The sequence below is a fragment of the Mastomys coucha genome, unplaced genomic scaffold (assembly GCF_008632895.1).
Source record: "Mastomys coucha isolate ucsf_1 unplaced genomic scaffold, UCSF_Mcou_1 pScaffold23, whole genome shotgun sequence".
Taxonomy (NCBI): Eukaryota; Metazoa; Chordata; class Mammalia; order Rodentia; family Muridae; genus Mastomys; species Mastomys coucha.
Window position 1 is genome coordinate 62,516,634 of NW_022196906.1, and position 18,823 is coordinate 62,535,456.

The window sequence follows — 18,823 nt, forward strand, 5'->3', positions numbered from 1 at the left end:
TAGTGCTGCCTGAGTGTGCGTGGATGTGAGGCCACATTTGGGAGCATGGATAACCTTCCAGTGGTCACACCCCCAAAGAGCAATGATTCTTTCTCACAACCTGCTATCAACTGTTCCTCAGTAAGGGTAGGACTTACACAATTAGATTTTTAACAAAAATTTAAGTCTGTTATTTAGAAAACTAAAAATATTTAACAGGAAATGTATTAATATGAGTTTAGACATTCCATATATCCTTAAATCATAATGAAATGGAATATTTGTTATATTTATGAGAATTATAATAATTTTGTTTTTCAGGCCTTGATTCTTCCCTTTCTCTTCAGTCAAAGAAGCAGTCACTTTTTGCCAGGCTGGAAAACATTATTGTCACAGATGTCGATCCCAAAACAGTTCATAAGAAAGTATGTAACACTGAATGGATAGTTACTAGTTTTTGATTATTGCATAGAGACTTTATTTTAAAATATCTTATTTTAAAAATTAAATTTATTTCTATGAAGATTATAGCCTCAGGACTTTCCTGACTGGGGCTTTGTTTTGCGAATGCTTTCCTGGGCAGAGTATGTTCATGTTTCTGGTTTTTCAGGCTGTATCCATAGTTGGAAATGAAGTTTTCCGCTTTAACCTGGATTTGTATCCGGATGCTACTGAAGGAGATTCCTACACTGACATGTCCACTGTGGATGGTGTGATGGCGCTGCACGTCGGCTGTATTCAGATTGTCTACCTTCATAAGTTCCTTATGTCGCTGCTGGTAAAGTCACTGTTTATATGTCCACATTTCCCCGAGAAACTGTAAGGGCTGGGATTACACATGTTGTGAATTTTGGGCTTTAGGCGGTGGGTGTTTTGATTATGCCTGGTGTCTATGTATGAAAGTAGTAACCAAAAGCCCTCTCTAGCTCTTGAAGTCTAAGTCATTGAATGGTTTTTGTCCGTGGTTGGCATTAGTTTTCTAGAACACACAGAAGCCAACTGTCTGAGTGCTGAAGTGTTGAAGATGTGTTCACTTCTGCACCTGCTCCGTGAGGGCTCACTACTCAAGGCTGGGAGGTGTGTCGCTGAGGCTGGCCTTCCTCAGTTCCTTCTGATCACTTGAATAGGGCTCAACTCTAAAGACCCTTGGAGGAAATTGCATGTGTGTTAGCAGAAGGTGGGCTTATTCACAGATGTCCCTGCTTCTGAACGTCTCCTTTTACATATTGTCCACAGAACTTCCTGAACAATTTCCAGGTGGCCAAAGAGGCACTGAGTGCAGCCACTGCCCAGGCTGCGGAAAAGGCGGCCACGAGTGTGAAGGATCTCGCCCAGAGGAGCTTCCGTGTTTCTGTTGATATTGATTTGAAAGCACCAGTCATTGTCATTCCACAGTCTTCTCTCTCCACCAATGCTGTCGTGGTAGATCTTGGATTAATTAGAGTTCACAATCAGTTCAGTCTGGTGTCTGGAGAAGATGCTGTAAATCCTCCAGTCATCGACAAAATGGAGGTGCAGCTCACGAAACTGAAACTCTCTAGGTATGCATGTTCAGCGCTGTGCTATGAAGTATGTACTTATTTTTCATGCTATTTTCATATTTCATGCTTCATGTTTCTTTAACAGAACCATTTTCTGATAAAGAACGTTGCAAAGAACTCTAATTTCTGGTCAGCTGGAGTGCATGTGTGTATACATACTTCATGTAGAGCTGCCGATTTGTTTAATTTTTTTTCTTACATGTTTTAAAATATATATATATTATTGTCCAAAACAGTGGTTGCTAAACATTTGAGAATAGAAATCTTGGCCAGGTGTAGTGATGCACACCTTTAATCCCAGCACTTAGGAGACAGAAATAGGAAGATCTCTGAGTTTGAGGACAGCCTGGTCTATACAGGACAGCAGGAGCTACACAGTGAGACACCGTCTCAAAAATAGAAAAGAAAAAAAAAAGGTCAAGTGAGAGAGAATAGAATAATAGAATACACATCTTGATCCTGTGTCCCTAAATGCCTTAGCCTGTGTCTCTCAAAGTAGGGTCATTTATTCTTATGTTAATCCATGGTATGAATAGTAGTTTCTAGAAATTAATATGTGGATCAGAACTGAGGTGGCGTTGGTTTTGCGGTGATGTCCACTATAGTAACCCCCTCTGCCTGGTCCCTCTCCCCACCCCTGGAACCACACGTGGCATCCATTTGGGCCCTCTGCTGTTGAGGTGGTTTCTGCTGCAGCAGATCTTTATTTGTAACAGCTCTTCACCTTGCCGCATGAGGTTGATGGTCTGGCTCTCCTGGTGACTCGTGCCTTCAGTGAACTTACACATTTCGGTAGCTTTGTAAGTCACACTGTGTCCTCAGTACTCATGCTGTGTGGCATGTGAAGACACAAAAAGATTTGAAAATGATTTTCATCTCACCAATGGCAATTTAATTATTCAAAATAAAAAAAGAGACAGTTACAGGTCAAGAAGAGAACCCGCGTGGGAGCTTTCTGAAATGCGTCAGCAATGGCTGTGCTTTCTGGTTTCCTGATTTCCTGTGCTGCTGCTCCCTCACTGTTGTGTCTTTAGTCTCAGTACCTACAAAGACACTGCTGTCCTCTGCTTGCACAGCATGCACTCGGAGGAAGGCGCTGTCAGTGACGGGGTCCTTGTGAGCATCTCAGTGTGATTGTCATCAGCTTAGGTCAGGCCTTCTGCATGTCTCAATGCAGTCAAGACACACAATACATGTGACACGGATGAGTGGGCTGCGAGTATTAGATGCTATTTTCCTTATGGTGAATTTTTCTTACAAGTTGGAAGAAGAGAGTCTAAAATTGTAGGAAGTATAGTTGATGAGGAAACAGCTCATGGGGTCATTCACCATCTTGTGAAACATTAAGTATTCTGCATAGCTGCCTGAACATTATATGTATGATGGGTAAAACTGTCTGCATGTCATGTATCTGCTGGGTAATCTGGTAGGTGTGCCTATACCAATTTCTCCACAAACACAGGAGTAAATGTGTTGCAGAATGACTTTGTGACAGGTGCTTGGTCCCAAGTAGTAGGACCTTTTCTGCTGCATTGTTTTAGCAGAGCACTCAGGTAGATTATTTCTTGTGTATCTGCAGCATTATGAATTTAAAACAAACAAAAATCCAAAACAACTTTTAGCTCTGTTCTTCTCCTTTCTATGATTTCAAGAAAAAAGTCTTATTTAAAAAAATTATTTTTGTGTGTTTGGGGCCAGGCATGGTGGTATATGCCTTTAAATCCAGTACTCAGGAGGTAGAGGCAGGCAGATCTCTGATTTTAAGGCCAGCCTAGTCTATAAAGGAAGTTGCAGTGCAGCGAGGGCTACATGAAGAAACTCTTGTCTTAAAATAAACAAAACATTTTTTTAATTGCTGAATCACACATTGTAATCTGTCTCTGCTAGAGGATTATAGGTTAATTATTAATTCAACTTTGAAACCCCTCAAGCCACACTGTTATAAATTGGTATCTAGAGCATCAGGTATTGTTTGGCACTCTACTTGATGTTATAGTTCATTGCTCTCTGTGACAGCCTGTGAGAATACTCTATCTCTCCTTTTTACTAGGACAGCAATCCAGCCAGGCACCTCCCATCCTGATATTCAGCTGTTGCACCCAATTAACTTGGAGTTTTTTGTAAATCGGAATCTAGCTGCAAATTGGTACCATAAGGTGCCTGTTGTAGAAATTAAAGGGCGTCTTGATTCGATGAATGTAAGTACATGTGTGAAAATAACTTTACTGTTGACATTTTAACCCTTAAAGCTTTCTTATGTGCACAAGGAAAGTGCAGATTATTTACTGAATAGTGAGAGAAACACTTTAGTGAATCTTTGTCCAACAAAGTTTCCAGTAGAATTTAATTTTCAGTTAAGAATTATTAACTTTTAAATCTGCTTCACACCCATTGAAGAAATCTGTGCACAAATTACATATTGTTTCAGTGTCTCTCATAATGTGTATTACTTACACACTTGTTTTTAAGGAGTTTGAAATATGCCCAAGATAACTATTCTTTAAAGAGTGATAGTATTCTTTAAAGAGTGATAGTTTCCAAAATTTGCTATTTAAAAAAATGTCTTAGATTTCTTTAAGTACAATTAACTTTAAGTAAAAACCAACCAATAGGGGTAACGTTGATTTTCAAATATTATTATTTCTATGTTTTAACATTTTATTTAAAATTGCAGAAGTGAAATTGAAGCAAGTAGTAAACCCTCAGGTGCCAATCTGACCACATCTGTTTTATACCGAGAATCTGTTTTTTATATTGCAGTTATTTCACTTTAAAATACTTTTTTTTTTTGCTTTTTTTCACAGGTTAGTCTAAATCAAGAGGATCTTAATCTTCTGTTTAGAATACTGGCAGAAAATCTTGGCGAGGCCACCGAAGACTTGGATAAAGGGAAACCTAGAGTACAAGAGATAGGTGAGAGGCCGATAGCAGTGACACATGTGCATGTGTCTCTCTGTAGTTCAGTACACACTGAATCTTGTTTTCAGGCTTTAAAGTGGTTCCTGTTTTGTTTATTTGTTTTGCCACAGTAAGGATTGAACCAGGGTCTTACTGGCACTGTGGTGCACACTGTAATATAGAGTTACATCTCCAGCCTGAGACACAATAAACATGTAGTGAACAAATACATATTTACAAATTGTAATTTGTTTTGCCAAGAAAATAGCAAGATGTTCCTGAATGCAAGCATGACTGAAGCTTATTGTCTCTTTGTAGCTAACCAGACAGTTAATATTCAGCCCGTTTCCAAGATGCTTATGTTGGGAGGTCATTAGGAAGGGTGGCCATTAGCCAGTGTTGGATCTCTGTAAAAAGTCTTGATTTGTATATTAAAAAAAAAATTGAAGAATGCTAGACTGTGGCATCATATTCTATCTGATTTTTAAATAAGACAGGGGTAAAGTTTAAGAATTTAAATTATTAAAAAAATAATTTAAACTATTAATACTTACCACAGTAAACATAGCATATTAAAAAACAGCAGAAAGTTTAAATTATTAGTTGTGGGCATTTTCACTTAAACATAGAGACATGTATATGCACATATAGTGAATATATTATACACACAGGATGGACCCTTGTTCTTTTCAAACAAGTGCTGGTACCTGTGTGTGCTTTTCTAAACTAACAGCTGGAGTTGTATATATTTCATACCCATGTTTGTGCTGTGTGGTAACCTCCCTCAGCACTTTTAATGATTTCCTGGCATTAAATTCTGTTGAAGGATCATCATTTTTAGCAAGCTACTGCAGATATTCAGGTTATGTTTTTCACTTTTATCCAAGTGGCACTGGAATGTCCCTTTATATCTACTTTGCATGCATACCTGTCCTGTCTCACCAGTGAGAGGGTGTATAATCTTTATTAATGTAACTCATATATAACTAAGAGCAAAGTAAATACAAAGTTTTAATCAGTTAACTTAAAATTTAAAATTTAATTGAGAATTTCTTACATGGCTATAATATGTTCTGATTAATTTAAAATGTTATAGATTTAGAGGAACTTGTTCTTTGTACTCTGTCATGTTGATTTTTGTATCTTTCTAACAGTTTTATCAATTTTCTGAAACTTTTGCCCATTGGCTGAGTGAAAATGACTTCACTGTACATTTTTACTTTTTGTCTTGTATATAAGTCTAAGCATATACCTCTAAATGTTCACCTCAGAATCAGCTGCATACTCTCTCTGAGCAAGACAGAGCAAGGTCCTCAGCACCCTTCTCCCTGGGTCCTGGTGCTAAGACTGCCCCTGCCTGCCCCTGCCCCTGCCCCACTCAGAGCTCACTGCTCTTCAGACCTCTGATACTCAGTGCTTAGTCTCGCCTTTTCATGAATTTTATGAGTGGCTCCATGACGAGTTTGCTCTTTGCTGTTTGGCTTCTTTTCTGTGATTCATGAGATTCACCCAAGTAGCTTCTCTACTGGTCTTTTCTCCAGGGATCTCTGTCTCTGCCTATGAGGCTGGAATCATAGGTGAGCTTGCACAACACTCAACTCTTACTTGGTTCTCAGGAATGCAAACTTTTGTCCCCTTGCTTGCATGGCAAGTGCTTTAGCCACTGAGTCATCTCCACAGCCCCGTACTGTGGTTTTCTTTTGGTCCTCATTACTAACAAAGTAAACTATTTTATATATGCCTTTTGACTACTTGGGTGTCCTCTTTTGTGACTGTCCAAACCTGTTAACAATTATTTTTATTTGATGCAGTTCTGAAGTAAGATGATAGATGTATTGCCTTCCTAAGTGTATTAGTGAGTAAGGCAGATTTTCCACGTGGGTTTCTGGTATATATTATACTGCAGGGCTCTGGTGTGTTGAATTGGTGGTCAGGATGATGTTAACTGCAATACTGTAGTGACAGTTGTATAGTTGATAGTGAAGGCTGTCAAGTCACACTGATGGACTTGGATTGGCCCTTGCATATAACACTAAGCTAAGCTCCAAATTTGTTTAAAAAATTATTGTGCTCATTTGTGAGTTGGGGACAATTGAAGTTCTATCCCCAGAAGGGCGGTTTAAGACTTCAGCAAGACAGTCAATGCATAGCTTATCACGAAGTGTCTGTGTTACAAACGCAAGCTTTATTATTTGTGTGTTATAGGTTAGGAAACACTTTTATTGCATGCCGTGGTATGTGGTTCAGAACAGCATCAGCCACGGAGCCTTTCTTCCCCTTCCTAGACTGGCATGCATGGCCCCTTCCTCTTTCTTAGCCCTGTCTCTGGCTACCCACCTCATGCCTTAGCCATTCTGCAGTCTGCTCTGTTTGCAGACCCTGCCATGTGCCATCTTTTTTGCCTGTATGGTTTTCATCTTACTTTTAAAAGGCGGACTGTCCTTTCTGTGAAGGACTCCTCCTGCTCCGTGTGGGTAATTCATCTGTATTAATATGCCTTCACCTCCTTGTCCTCTTTCTGTGCAATTGATGTCCAGCCCATTAACATTTGCCTGCTTCTTGTGAGTACGTTCACCTTGATTCTTTTTGATCTGACTTTCACTGTGTCTATCTCTTACTAAATCATGAGTTTTTTAATGCTGAGAGCTGATATGGATTTGTGGATCTTCAGGTGCTCATACATGTTTTCAGCAACTATCTGTGAAAGAAACAAAAGATCAGAAGCACATGTTTCTCTTTAACATCTATAGGTGAAACTAAAGCATGCCGAGAAGCCTCTACACTGCAGGATGTGCATACCACACAAGGTGTGCCAGCAGCCAGAGTGGAAGAGACCAGATCTGTAGACATCATTAATGTACTGTTGAACTTTGAAATTAAAGAGGTGTGTAATTTTATCACATTTTATAAAGTGGGGTGAACAGATTATGGGTATTTCTATTAAGCTAAATTTATAAATAATATGTATGAAAACTACCTTAGACTGTTAATGTGCTTTAAAATTTGAAAATTTATTAAGAACCAGTTACATTTTAGGGATCCTGGTTTCTTTCTTCCTTCCTTTCTTCCTTCCTTCCTTCCTTTCTTTCTTTCTCTTTCTTTTTCTTTTTTAAGAGAGAAATGGAGCACTTCATGTAACTTGCTTTTTAGCCATCATAGGACGTTACAATGTGCCTTGCATTGGATTTTCATGTAAGAAGGGCAAGAGAGAGAGATAGGAGGAATCTTTTGTAAATAAATGTCAGAAACTCTTCATAGAATAAAGCACAAATCATATATATTTAAAAATGCTATCTATTCAACAGTTGTGCAGTGTGTGTGCCAGAGCCAAGGATAAATTAGAAAATAAATAGGTTCTAAATACAGTGGTGCATTTCCATTAAAAATATGCTCAGGATAAGTTACTTTCAGAGCCTGTAGTATAAATGGTAGTGACTGGGCATATGAGTAGGCAGAAAGGGTTAGGAAAGGTTTCTGGGAGGAAGTGACATTTGAGTGGAGTTTGTAAAGTAAAGTAAATAAATAGTTTGAGAAAATGTATTGAATAAAGAGGCCAGTTAGATAGAATGGATGGGCATAGGTAGAAAGGGGTGGATGTGAAAATGCATACGTTCTTTTCCTAGCATTTATTGTCTATGCTGTGACAGCTCCGTCCCTGCAGGCCTGGTTGAGCTGGTGGAGAGGAGTCTGTGCCTGCTAGATAGGTGTTTGGTGTTATGCTGCTACTGTATACAGGGAGCTACTAACTGCTGTGTAGAGACACAAGTGCTCACGTGACCTATTATGGTCAGGATAGCACCTAAGGTTAAGAAGCCTTGCTTAGAGATTAGTATAAAAACCAGCAGCTACTTTCAACAGAATTTCAGACAGAATCGGCTCATCAATTAGGGTTTCTAGGATTGGACTGCTACTTGCCTTCCTTCTGGCCACTCTACCATGTGTCCTTTTATTTTAATTAATTAATTAATTATTTTTGCTTGTTATTTATTTATTTAGGTACTTCACCTTTGAAAGTCAGTAGAAAACAGTAGTGGTATTTCAAATGTGTATAATGTAAATAATGATAGACATTTTTCAGGCTCAGAATATCTTTTTCTTGTGTGAATTTCTTTATTTTGCTTCTTGTAGCTACCAAGTTCTTATTGGCACTGTACAGTAGTGAAGAAGTTTGTGACAATCCATGCTCATTCTTTTAGGTTGTGGTTACTTTGATGAAAAAAGCAGAAAAGAAAGGAAGCCCCTTACATGAACTGAAGATCCTGCATCTCGGGTTGGAAGCTAGGGTAAAAGCCCATGACATGACTGCTGAAGCATACCTCAGAAAGATTACCATGCGGTGTTTCCACTTCCCTGGTGAGTGTGCAGGCCCATCTGTGGAGAGACAATGCAGGTCTTAAGATCAATATAAACACAGGGCTCATTTTCTGCATTCTTCTATGTACTATGTCTATTCCTTACATCTCCAATTTGTTGGTGATACTGTAATAAATCTCACCTAAATGATTGTAGTGACATTAAGAAGTCAAATCCCAGAACCAAAGACCCCTTTTGAGAACTTAATTATTAAGAAGTCTAACTTTGCATTGATTTTGTTGCAAGTCACATGAATGTTAAGGTCTGTTTTAAATCACTTTGATGAGTACTTATAAAAAGTAAATGTTAAACAAAACATAAATATATAGAAGGAGACATGTAGCCTCAACGGCTAGTCTCGCTTCCTCCCAAGTGACTGTGAAGCTGTAGTTTAATAGGCAATTCACTGTTTAAGTCTGAGGCTATCTGAGTTATAAGTCCTTGTTTGCTTAAGCTTCTAAAGGACTCTGTGGAGCATTTTTGAGAAGATAAACTTGTGTTGAGAATAATCCCTTCTTGTATCTTAAAGCTGCTATTTCTTCTGTTCATGTTGGTTCACATGAGGATAATACCTGTAGTAGTACTATATCTAAGAGATATTATTGACTAGAGCTGTGTAGATTTGTTAATTTTGTGGTCTTTGACTTTTCTTTCCAGTTTTTCAAAGTTAGACTTACTGTGGTATGATTTTTAGATAGTATAATACATTTGCCTGTTTTATGTATAGTTCTCTAATGTGCATTTCTCTGGGTAACTGACTGGGTCTGTTTTACAAGATGTTTGAGGTGTTGAAGGGATGATAAGATTGGACTTGTCTTTTCCCTTCCAGATTCTAAAGGCGAGCCTCTGCACATTGTCAACACCTCTGATGGGTCTGATGGGACCCTCCTGAAAATGCTGTTCATTAAGGTGTCTGCTCTAGTTTCTTCTGCTGCTGTGATAAATACCCTGACAGAAAGTCCGTGTAGTGGAGAAAGGGATACTATCACCTTATAATTCAGTCTATCATTGTGGGTAAATCAGGACAGAACATCACACATCCATAGTCAAGAGCAGAGAAAGATGAACACATACATGTTTCCTGCTTGTTTGTGTCCAGCGCTCTTTCCCTATTATTATACCATTAAAGATCTCTTGCCTCGGGAATGGCATGGCCCACAATGGGCTGGATCTTCCTATATCAGTTAACTGAAGAAAACTTATAGTCATGTCCTCAGGCTAGCCCATTGTAGACAACCCATATTGAAACTTGCTTTCTAGATGACTCTAGGTTTTATGAAGTTGACAATTAAAATTTAGCATAACAAAACCTCATTTCATTCCTGGGATTAATATTTAAATGTATGAAATTACTTATTTTCCTCTCATTCTTAGTATTTGAATTCTTCCCTAAGTTTTTCAGTCCAAGGTGGTTGATGATGAATTATAGAAACATATCAAAATCCTTTATACTCCATTAACCTAATGAGCTTCCCTGGGGAGTTGAATAAATAGGAGTGAACAGTCAAAGCTGAGCCATGTCCTGAAGCAAGCTGTGTTATAAATTAGGTAGCAGCAGTTTCCACATTTGGATGGGCCTATCTAATTATATGCCCTGACATCTAATTCGGAGTAGAATAAGGAACCTGAGATTTTGCATCTACAGTATGTAGAGCATATTTATGTGGTCAATGTTGGGGTCATATTCTTATTTGCCTATAAGAAACATCCTTGTTGGTTCTTAATAGTATACTTAAGTTGTAAATATGTGTGTTTTCAATGTGTGAAATTTTACTGTTTTTAACTCAATGGTTTAATTATCAATTGCTTATAGGCAGACAGTGATGGACCAGACTTTAAGACTCTTCATGATAATACCAAACAGAAGCTGAAGGTAAGTCTTTTGTAATTCATCTTAAGATTAGGTTCTTGAGATTCAATGGAGCTTGATGCCACTTTCAGCTGTAAGATATAGGATCTAAAATTAGAATTGGGGCAGTAGTAATAGACATAAAAAATTTAGTACATATAGAATTGAAATAAAGGTCTTGTCAAAACTTGTTTCTGAAAAGATTATTTTAAAATGTGAATTAAAAATTGTTGAATATACAAACAATTTTTAGAAAAATTTGTTTACTTTAATGTAACATAGTTATTTGGATTAATGTTGCTGGCAGCACTGAACATTTGAATTCTGTGTTGGTTTTAGAGTTAGAATTAAGATTAATGACAAGGATAGTGCATAGTCTAGTATAGACATACACAGTCCATTTGGATGTATGTAGTCAGTGTAGGAATTCTCCTGTGTCTTCATTTAAGACCATCAAGCTTGGTTGAGGTTAGAATTATTGTCTGTTCTGCAAGTGGGCAGAACATTGATTTGTTGCCAGTGTAAAGTTTGACAGTATAATAGTAATGAAAAGGACTAAAATGATACTAGTAATTCATTCTTAATTATTTAGAAAGGGTTGAACCATTCTTATGTTAGTTACATACACTGACAGAAACTCAACCCAGTGGTGTCACTGTGACCCCATTGACATGACCACTGTTCCCTGATTGGTGTCACTGTCTTCCAGTGGCATGACCACCATCCCCCACAGTGGAGTGATTGACTCTTAGTGGCATGACCATATCCCCATCAGCACGATGGATCCCACAATGGAGTGAACATCCTTGAAGTTCTTGTTTCTGGTGTTGCCTTAGGTTTCGTTTTCGACCTTGGACTTGGTGCTTCATTTGGAGGCTTTACTTTCCCTCATGGATTTTTTGTCATCTGCTGTTCCACCCTCTGACTCTTCCTCCCCTGAGAAGGAATCTGAGCTAAAGCCGCTTGTGGGGGAATCCAGAAGTCTTGCCATCAAAGCCGGTATCAGTCTCTCCTATGTGCTCTCATAGAATAACTCATGTTTGCAGCTAGGATAAATGTCAGCCCCTTGATGAACACCGTGTTTAACAGATGAGTATAGCTTCAGAAGAAAGTGACTTCTGTTCTTACAGGATTGCATGCCAATTTATTAAAGAATTGGAAGTAAATGTTAATGGTAATCATGTACTTCCAGTGGATTTCACTCTCTGGCTCTTTTATGAAATAGAATTTGTAGGTTCTTAGCATCGACACTTCTTTCAGCTTTCTGTCTAATAACAGTGAGAAGGTAAGACATTCGAACATGGTGATTCATGCTCACCCACAGAGATCCTCTTCAGTCAGTGCTGCTGTGCACAGCCGCTGTGAGTTCTTTTTGGGCCCCAGCCTGACCTCTGACCTCTTCTCTCTTTCAGTCACACATAGAACTTGGTCTATGTTCACTATGTACATTACTTGTATTCTGAAATGTTGGATATAAAGTACTGAATGGATGAAGAACATGTGCTTGATTTTTAAGTCAAACATTTAATTAATTTTTAAAATTATATAAATTTCTGATTATTCCCCCCTTGAATTATATCTATATTACTGATATCTTAAGGGTAAAATTTTTAGTACTATTGAATCTGATACAAGGATCTTAGCTTTTAAAATCATAGAAAAATAATGTCGTTAGATGTAGAATTTTACCTCGTTTGTTTCTCTGTATAGCCTTAGCTGTCCTGTAACTCACTCTGTAGACCAGGATGGCCTCAAACTCAGAAATCCGCCTGCTTCTTCCTCCCAAGTGCTGGGATTAAGGACATGTGCCACTTTTTCCCAGCTACCTTGTTGTTTTGACAGTGTCTTGCTGTGTAGACCAGGCTGTGAGAGCTTGCTAAATGTGGCCATCAGACCTGACTTCTTTATCATAGTGTGCTTAACAAGCTAAGATCTTTAAGAGAGAGTTTTCTTAGAAATGTTATCTCTTTATTACATATGCATATACCATTCATAGCTCATCTAAGTGAATGCAAGGCCAGTGTTCAAGCTACATTCAATGTCTAAGCAGCATTAGCCCGGCTGAACTGTTCTCTGGTTTTACTGTATAACTTGACTTTATGGCTTCTTTATCCTGCATCAGATATTGAGACAGCAAACAACCTATAATACTAGGATTAAAACTTGAGAGCCCCATGCTTTTTGTTTATAGGAAGATTCTGGTTTCTGCATGTAAAACAGAGTCATGGGAAAGTGTAGTCTAAATAAATAAGGACCTACACAAAAAAATTAAACCCATTTAGTTGTGATTCTTTTATTTATTTATTTATTTATTTATTTGATTGTTTTGAAATAACAACTGGTCTTGAGCACATTGTATAGCTCAGACTAGCCTCAAACTCAGATAATCCTTCCACTTTAGCCTCTTTCAAGATTTGCTAATGCACTCAGCTTGACTATTTTATTACATACACATTTTTTTTGGTGATTTTTTTTTTTAAAAACTTTAATACATGTACTTTTCTTGGTGACTCTGTTGTAGAATTACTTATGGACCCATGACATATAATCTGAAGAAACTGGGTTGTGGGTTTTTTTTCATTAAAGAACATAAATAATTCTTAAATAATAGTGAATTTCATTGATTGTTTAATCTCAATTTTCATGAATTATTCTTTGATCTAGTTTGTGATGTGACTAATTAAAATTTTTGTACTAACCAAATTCTAGACTCTAATTTAGAGGGTTTCCTCTTTTTCCCTAGGAGAAACAGTGTTAGGAGCATGTTCACCTAGTGAATGGTACCATCAAGGTGTTGTGGTTGCCCTTATTCATATCTCAAGGACAACTGGCTAGGTTTTATCTGAGTGGCAAAATCCATATTTATATTGGCTTAACAGATATTTTAGTGGTTCCTTTTGTACGTTATATGATTTTTATTGGTGAACTATACTGTGTTTTCTCATCTTTGTGCATCATGCAACTCTGACCTCTGGTTTCCACTGCTTTTCAGTGCCCAGCTCTTATGAGGGTGACATGTTTGATTTGAAGGTCACAGCTGAATTAAATGCCTTTAACATCTTCATTTGTGATCACAAGAGTAACATAGCAGAAATTAAAATACATGGTAAGTAATTCTTTTTACATAGTATATTATAAAGATGGCTGGATTACTTTGTATTGAAAATATATGCAAGCTTTGAACAAATGTACTTTGAAAATAGTTATGATTTACTGCTGACATGAGATATTCATTCTCCATTTAAAATTTTTCAGAATACATCTGAGGCTTAAGGTTTTCATAATGGTTTCCTTTTCAGAATAAGAGAACTTTAAACTTAGGTGAGTATTGTAGTAACTCTCACAGGGTAAAAATGAGTCATTATCCTTGTTTTCCTTTGCATTTTGAGCATATTTGGCTTAGCAAAATTAATTTGTAAAAGACATTTTAAACTCTTTTTGATTCGAGACTTCGGCCTCAGGTTATATAGTAAGTTCTGAGAAGGCCAGCATGGCTCAGACCCTGAAGCTAACCACAGGCTCACGTTGACTCAAGTCAGGCTCAAAGTAACTTTCTGTTCCTTACTTCCCCTGTAAATGTTGTTGTGAGGGTGACATTTATAGATTTACTTGTGTGTGAATGAACAAGTGTGTTGGATGTTGTAAGCAGTTTCAGAAGATTGAAACGTTAGCCGTATTTAGCAAACACGGCTAAGTCTTAGCTGTAGGCAGTCTCTTGCCTTTGATATAATGAACATGGCAAACTTCTGACTTTAGAAGTTTACCATAGATATAAATTATTGTAGAAATAATTCTTAGCCGGAAGGCAATGCTCGTTTGTTTCAGCTTTAAAAACACATGTTTATGAAGTGCATTGGAAAGTACTAAGTCTCCCCAAGTGAGTGGCTCTGCTCGAAGCAATGTCTAGCATAATGTCTTCAGAGAGTATGTCACTGATTTACTTAAAACTTTTTGGTTTTATTTTTAAATTTCCTCAACTGTTATGTATGAGGAGTATGCTGACTTAAAAGTGGTTCCACCTTTTTTAGGTACCACACATATGGGAGGTGACTATGTTAGCACGTTCCATAGTACTGTTTGTTTATTTATCTTGTATTTCAGTTGTATATTAGTGCTTTTGAGTTTGCTTATAAAAAGGAAATATCTGTAAATGGTGTCTCTTCTATCTGTAAATGCTGTCTCTTTAGGAATGGATGCCTCGATTTCTGTGAAGCCAAAGCAGACTGATGTGTTTGCCAGACTTAAGAATATCATAGTTATGAATGTTGATTCACTGTCCATTCACAAAAAGGTAATCACAAAACCAATTTCTGTGTTGTAGTGTGGCTTTTGGGGACCAGATGCCACTATACATTTGTTATTTGTCTGACACGTTGGTGGGCACATTAGGGCTGTGGATGAAGATGGGAGGTCATGTGTAATGATTTGGAAAAATTAGTCCTGGGAAGCTCAGGGGTAGGGCAGTGCTTTATCAATGAGGTGACATAGATAGAAATGGAGAGCGTTGGCTGATGTTGAATTTCTGTGAGTCTTTTTCACCTGTCAGGCTCTTGTGGTCAGGAAGTGTCCTGAGGGTCCAGAGAGCAGGGCTCTGTAGCTCTGACATAATAACCGATTGATTGTCTTGTAATGTCAGGCCGTCTCTATTTTGGGAGATGAAGTCTTCCGGTTCCAGATGAGTCTGTATCCAGATGCCACAGAAGGAGAGAATTATGGTGATATGTCTAAAGTAGATGGCAGACTTAGTCTCAAAGTGGGCTGTATCCAGATTGTCTATGTTCATAAATTCTTTATGTCTCTCTTGGTAAGTTCACTTCTACTTGTTTTTATTTCTTACTGAAGTATAAGTATTGTGGCTATGTACCTGAACCAGAGTTTTTCCTCCATTGCACTGCTCTCTTGTTTGAGGGTTTGTGATGAGGGAGACCATTCTGAAGGAGGATGTGTGCTGGGCAGGGATGATGACCTTATGGATGCTGGGGAAGAGAGAGGAGAGATGGGACCAGGCCCCAGTGTCCCCATATAGAGCATGCTCCCTGTGACTACACTTCCTCCCATCAGCCCCTCCTTTCTAGTGGTCACAGTGGTGTCAGTGGCGTTGCAGCCTGCTAGCCCAATCCTCAATACAGGTTCCTTGACGAGCATTTAAGGTTCAGACATAATGAAGGACCGTGTAAACACCCGAACTCTGAACAGGGAGTTCTAATTAAGTAAAGCTTTTAAATGCTGGTAAAGAAAATGGAAGTTAATTCTTAAAATACATGTACATATACACATGTATGATGTGTGTGGGCCTGGATGCCACAGCATCCTGTTTGCCAGCCAGAGGACAACATTGTGGAGTTAGCTTTCTCCTACCTTTCGTTGGTTCCAGGATCAATGTCACATTGCCAGACTTGGTCCATAAGCACCTTTGCCAGTTGTGTCATGTTGCTGGCTCCAAAATGGAAGCTTTAATTATTGTTTTGAATGTAAAATCTATCATCCTTTAACATTTTTATAGTGCTTTTAAAGTACTTTTTGTTATTTTATTTTTATTTATGTATGTACACATATGCATACACATGTATGTACTGTTTGTTTGTTAGTACTTGTTTTTTAATACACAGGATCTCATTTAGCCCAGACTGGCTTCAAGTTCACTGTGTAGCCTAGGATGACTTTGAATTCCTAATCCTCCTGCCTCTACCTCCCAAGTGCTGAAAACTAAAGGTGTACACCACCATATTCAGCTATTATTTTTATGTATCATATTGTTTGTATGATTTAATATTGTAATTTAGGGCTTTTCAATATTAGTATTTGGTATAATGCCCAAAAGTCATCATGTAATTGAAAAACAATTATTGAAAGTTAGAGTTTTGACTATATTTGTGATAAAAAAGGCCATGAAATTTTGGCCACGAAATTCTTACTTTGACTGGGTCCTTAAAAATCTTGGTCTGAAGAGTTTAAACCTGCTAGTTCATGAGCTTACTGGTCATCCATTTATATATCTAAACTACCATGTTTGTGTTTTTCGAATGTGTATATCTTGGGGTAGTGAGAGAGATGAAGTCACTCTGTATGATTAATGGATGCATGCTAAGAATATTGTTTTTAGATTCTTCACTTGGAAGATATTTTATTTTCAGTTGAAATGGAGGTAAAGTGTATCTTAACCACAAATAACTTTTGATTCCTGTTAATGATTGCCAGATGATAGACAACCATATTTGCATATCTCTAGTACACTACAAAAAAATCTTCATTAATGAGCTGCTAAGGCATTAGTTGCTGATCGTTCTTACAACCTGAAAGTACAGAATGGAGTCTGCTTTGGGATAGAGTGCTGTCCAACTTCCTTTTCATTTAAATTCCAATTTAAGGTGCCTGGTTATTCTGAGGAAAATGGTCTTTAAGTCATAAATCACGTTTCTGTCTTGTGCCCTCTCCATTGAGCTTCCCTTTCATTTCCTTGGGGGACTGAGTCCACCTGTCATTCTTTCCTAACAGAGCTTCCTCAACAATTTCCAAGCTGCCAAGGAAGCCTTGAGCACAGCCACAGTGCAGGCTGCAGAGAGAGCTGCATCTAGTGTGAAGGACCTGGCCCAGAAGAGCTTCCGGCTTCTGATGGACATCGATTTGAAAGCACCTGTCATCACCATTCCCCAGTCTTCTGTGTCACCTAATGTCGTTATAGCAGATCTGGGCTTGATCAGAGTTGAGAACAAGTTTAGCTTGGTTTCTGTGGAGCAGCTCGCTCTTCCTCCAGTGGCCGACAATATGAGCATCCAGCTCACGCAGCTAAAGCTCTCCAGGTACACGTGTGTCATCAAGCTGTTTGCTGATTTCTGTGCATTGTCATACACTTTTTTTCACCTGCAGTAATTTCTGTAATGATCATAACTCTTATTCTTTGTTTATTCCAATCAGGAGACTTTGACTACTGCTTTCTGGCCAGCGGTTAATAGCAGTGTGCTTTGTAGGGCCTGTGTTCTGTCTTAATTTTACAGTATGGTTATTCTTTTCATTCTTTAAAAAATACTTGTAAAATTCAAATTTCCTAATGAGGAATGGGGATGGTCCACATGCCTCCCACCTATTCAGGATGCTGAGATGAGCAGGCCATAAGTTCACGAGTTTGAGATGAGCTTAGTCAACATAATGAGATGGTCAAGGTGGTAAACTCTAGTGTGCTCAGTAACATTTGTTTTTGTTTTCCTAAGTTCCACATAGCTATTTCTTTTTCTTTGTGGGAGAGACTTTCCTGATTTATAGTACAATTTAAAATTCTCACTCCTAAGCCTTGTTACAGTTAGTTTTCAGGGAAGCATCCCAGAGTCCCTGAATCACAGTGGGAAAGCCTTGATGCTATGAGGAGCAGTATTTACTTGGTTATGTGAAGGGTTATTGGCAGACAGATTAGAAATAGCTCTTGTTATATGGTCAGTAACTTGTAGAGTTGATCTGTTTTTCTCCTTGAGTTTGGAGGACCATAGTAACAGATAAATGCACAGTGAGTTTCTTATGATTCAGTTTTGGCAAGGTATGGCCTTTGTATACACATGTTGTCTTGGTGATCTAGACAATTCTTCAGACCTGATATAAAGTTTGTCAGGGTTTATTGTCTCCAGTAGCTTTGCATATAAATCTACTCTAGAAACATGTTCTAAAATAATTCTGATCACAGCTCTTAAGTGTTTAGGAAAGTGTTATAAAAGCATTTGGAACATGGCAGTCCTCATTTTAAGCAAAATTAAAATACATAGATATTTATAAAAAATCCTCATTTTTCTTTCAGAACTGTTTTACAGGCTGACTCCCCTCAGCATGACATTGAAATCTTAAAACCAGTGAACATGCTTTTGTCCATACAGCGGAATTTGTCGGCAGGATGGTACACACAGATTCCAGGCATGGAGATAAAAGGAAAACTTAAGCCTATGCAGGTGAGTCTCTAAATTGTGGAAAGTGCTGGGGAGGCTTGCCTTGCTGGCAGTACAGTTCCTGTTGTGTCTGAAAACCAGCAGTGAGGTTGTCCTTGTCCCACACTGACCTTTATTCCACTTTGCTAGGCATTTGGTAAAACCAGTATCTGGCCAGTGGGAATCTATTGGAAATATCTTTCTTAATTTAGAAAATTTGATTAATTTCTCCTCCTCCTCCTCCTCCTCCTCCTCCTCCTTCTTCTTCTTCTTCTTCTCCTCCTCCTCCTCCTCCT

The 18,823-nt window shown here is 38.2% G+C and overlaps 1 protein-coding gene across 4 annotated transcripts in view; it reads left to right on the forward strand.

Moving 5' to 3' along the window:
• Nucleotides 1–18,823, forward strand: part of Vps13c (vacuolar protein sorting 13 homolog C) — a 159,062-nt gene that overhangs the window by 81,930 nt on the left and 58,309 nt on the right. For all 4 annotated transcript variants that reach the window (XM_031346005.1, XM_031346006.1, XM_031346007.1 and 1 more), the window contains 15 exons: nt 301–404; nt 590–757; nt 1,216–1,520; nt 3,571–3,718; nt 4,325–4,433; nt 7,169–7,302; nt 8,615–8,771; nt 9,601–9,680; nt 10,585–10,644; nt 11,457–11,619; nt 13,613–13,726; nt 14,808–14,911; nt 15,257–15,424; nt 17,116–17,420; nt 18,404–18,551. In XM_031346005.1, coding sequence (XP_031201865.1) covers nt 301–404; nt 590–757; nt 1,216–1,520; nt 3,571–3,718; nt 4,325–4,433; nt 7,169–7,302; nt 8,615–8,771; nt 9,601–9,680; nt 10,585–10,644; nt 11,457–11,619; nt 13,613–13,726; nt 14,808–14,911; nt 15,257–15,424; nt 17,116–17,420; nt 18,404–18,551 — 2,267 coding nt within the window. The remainder of the gene's footprint in view (nt 1–300; nt 405–589; nt 758–1,215; nt 1,521–3,570; nt 3,719–4,324; nt 4,434–7,168; nt 7,303–8,614; nt 8,772–9,600; nt 9,681–10,584; nt 10,645–11,456; nt 11,620–13,612; nt 13,727–14,807; nt 14,912–15,256; nt 15,425–17,115; nt 17,421–18,403; nt 18,552–18,823) is intronic.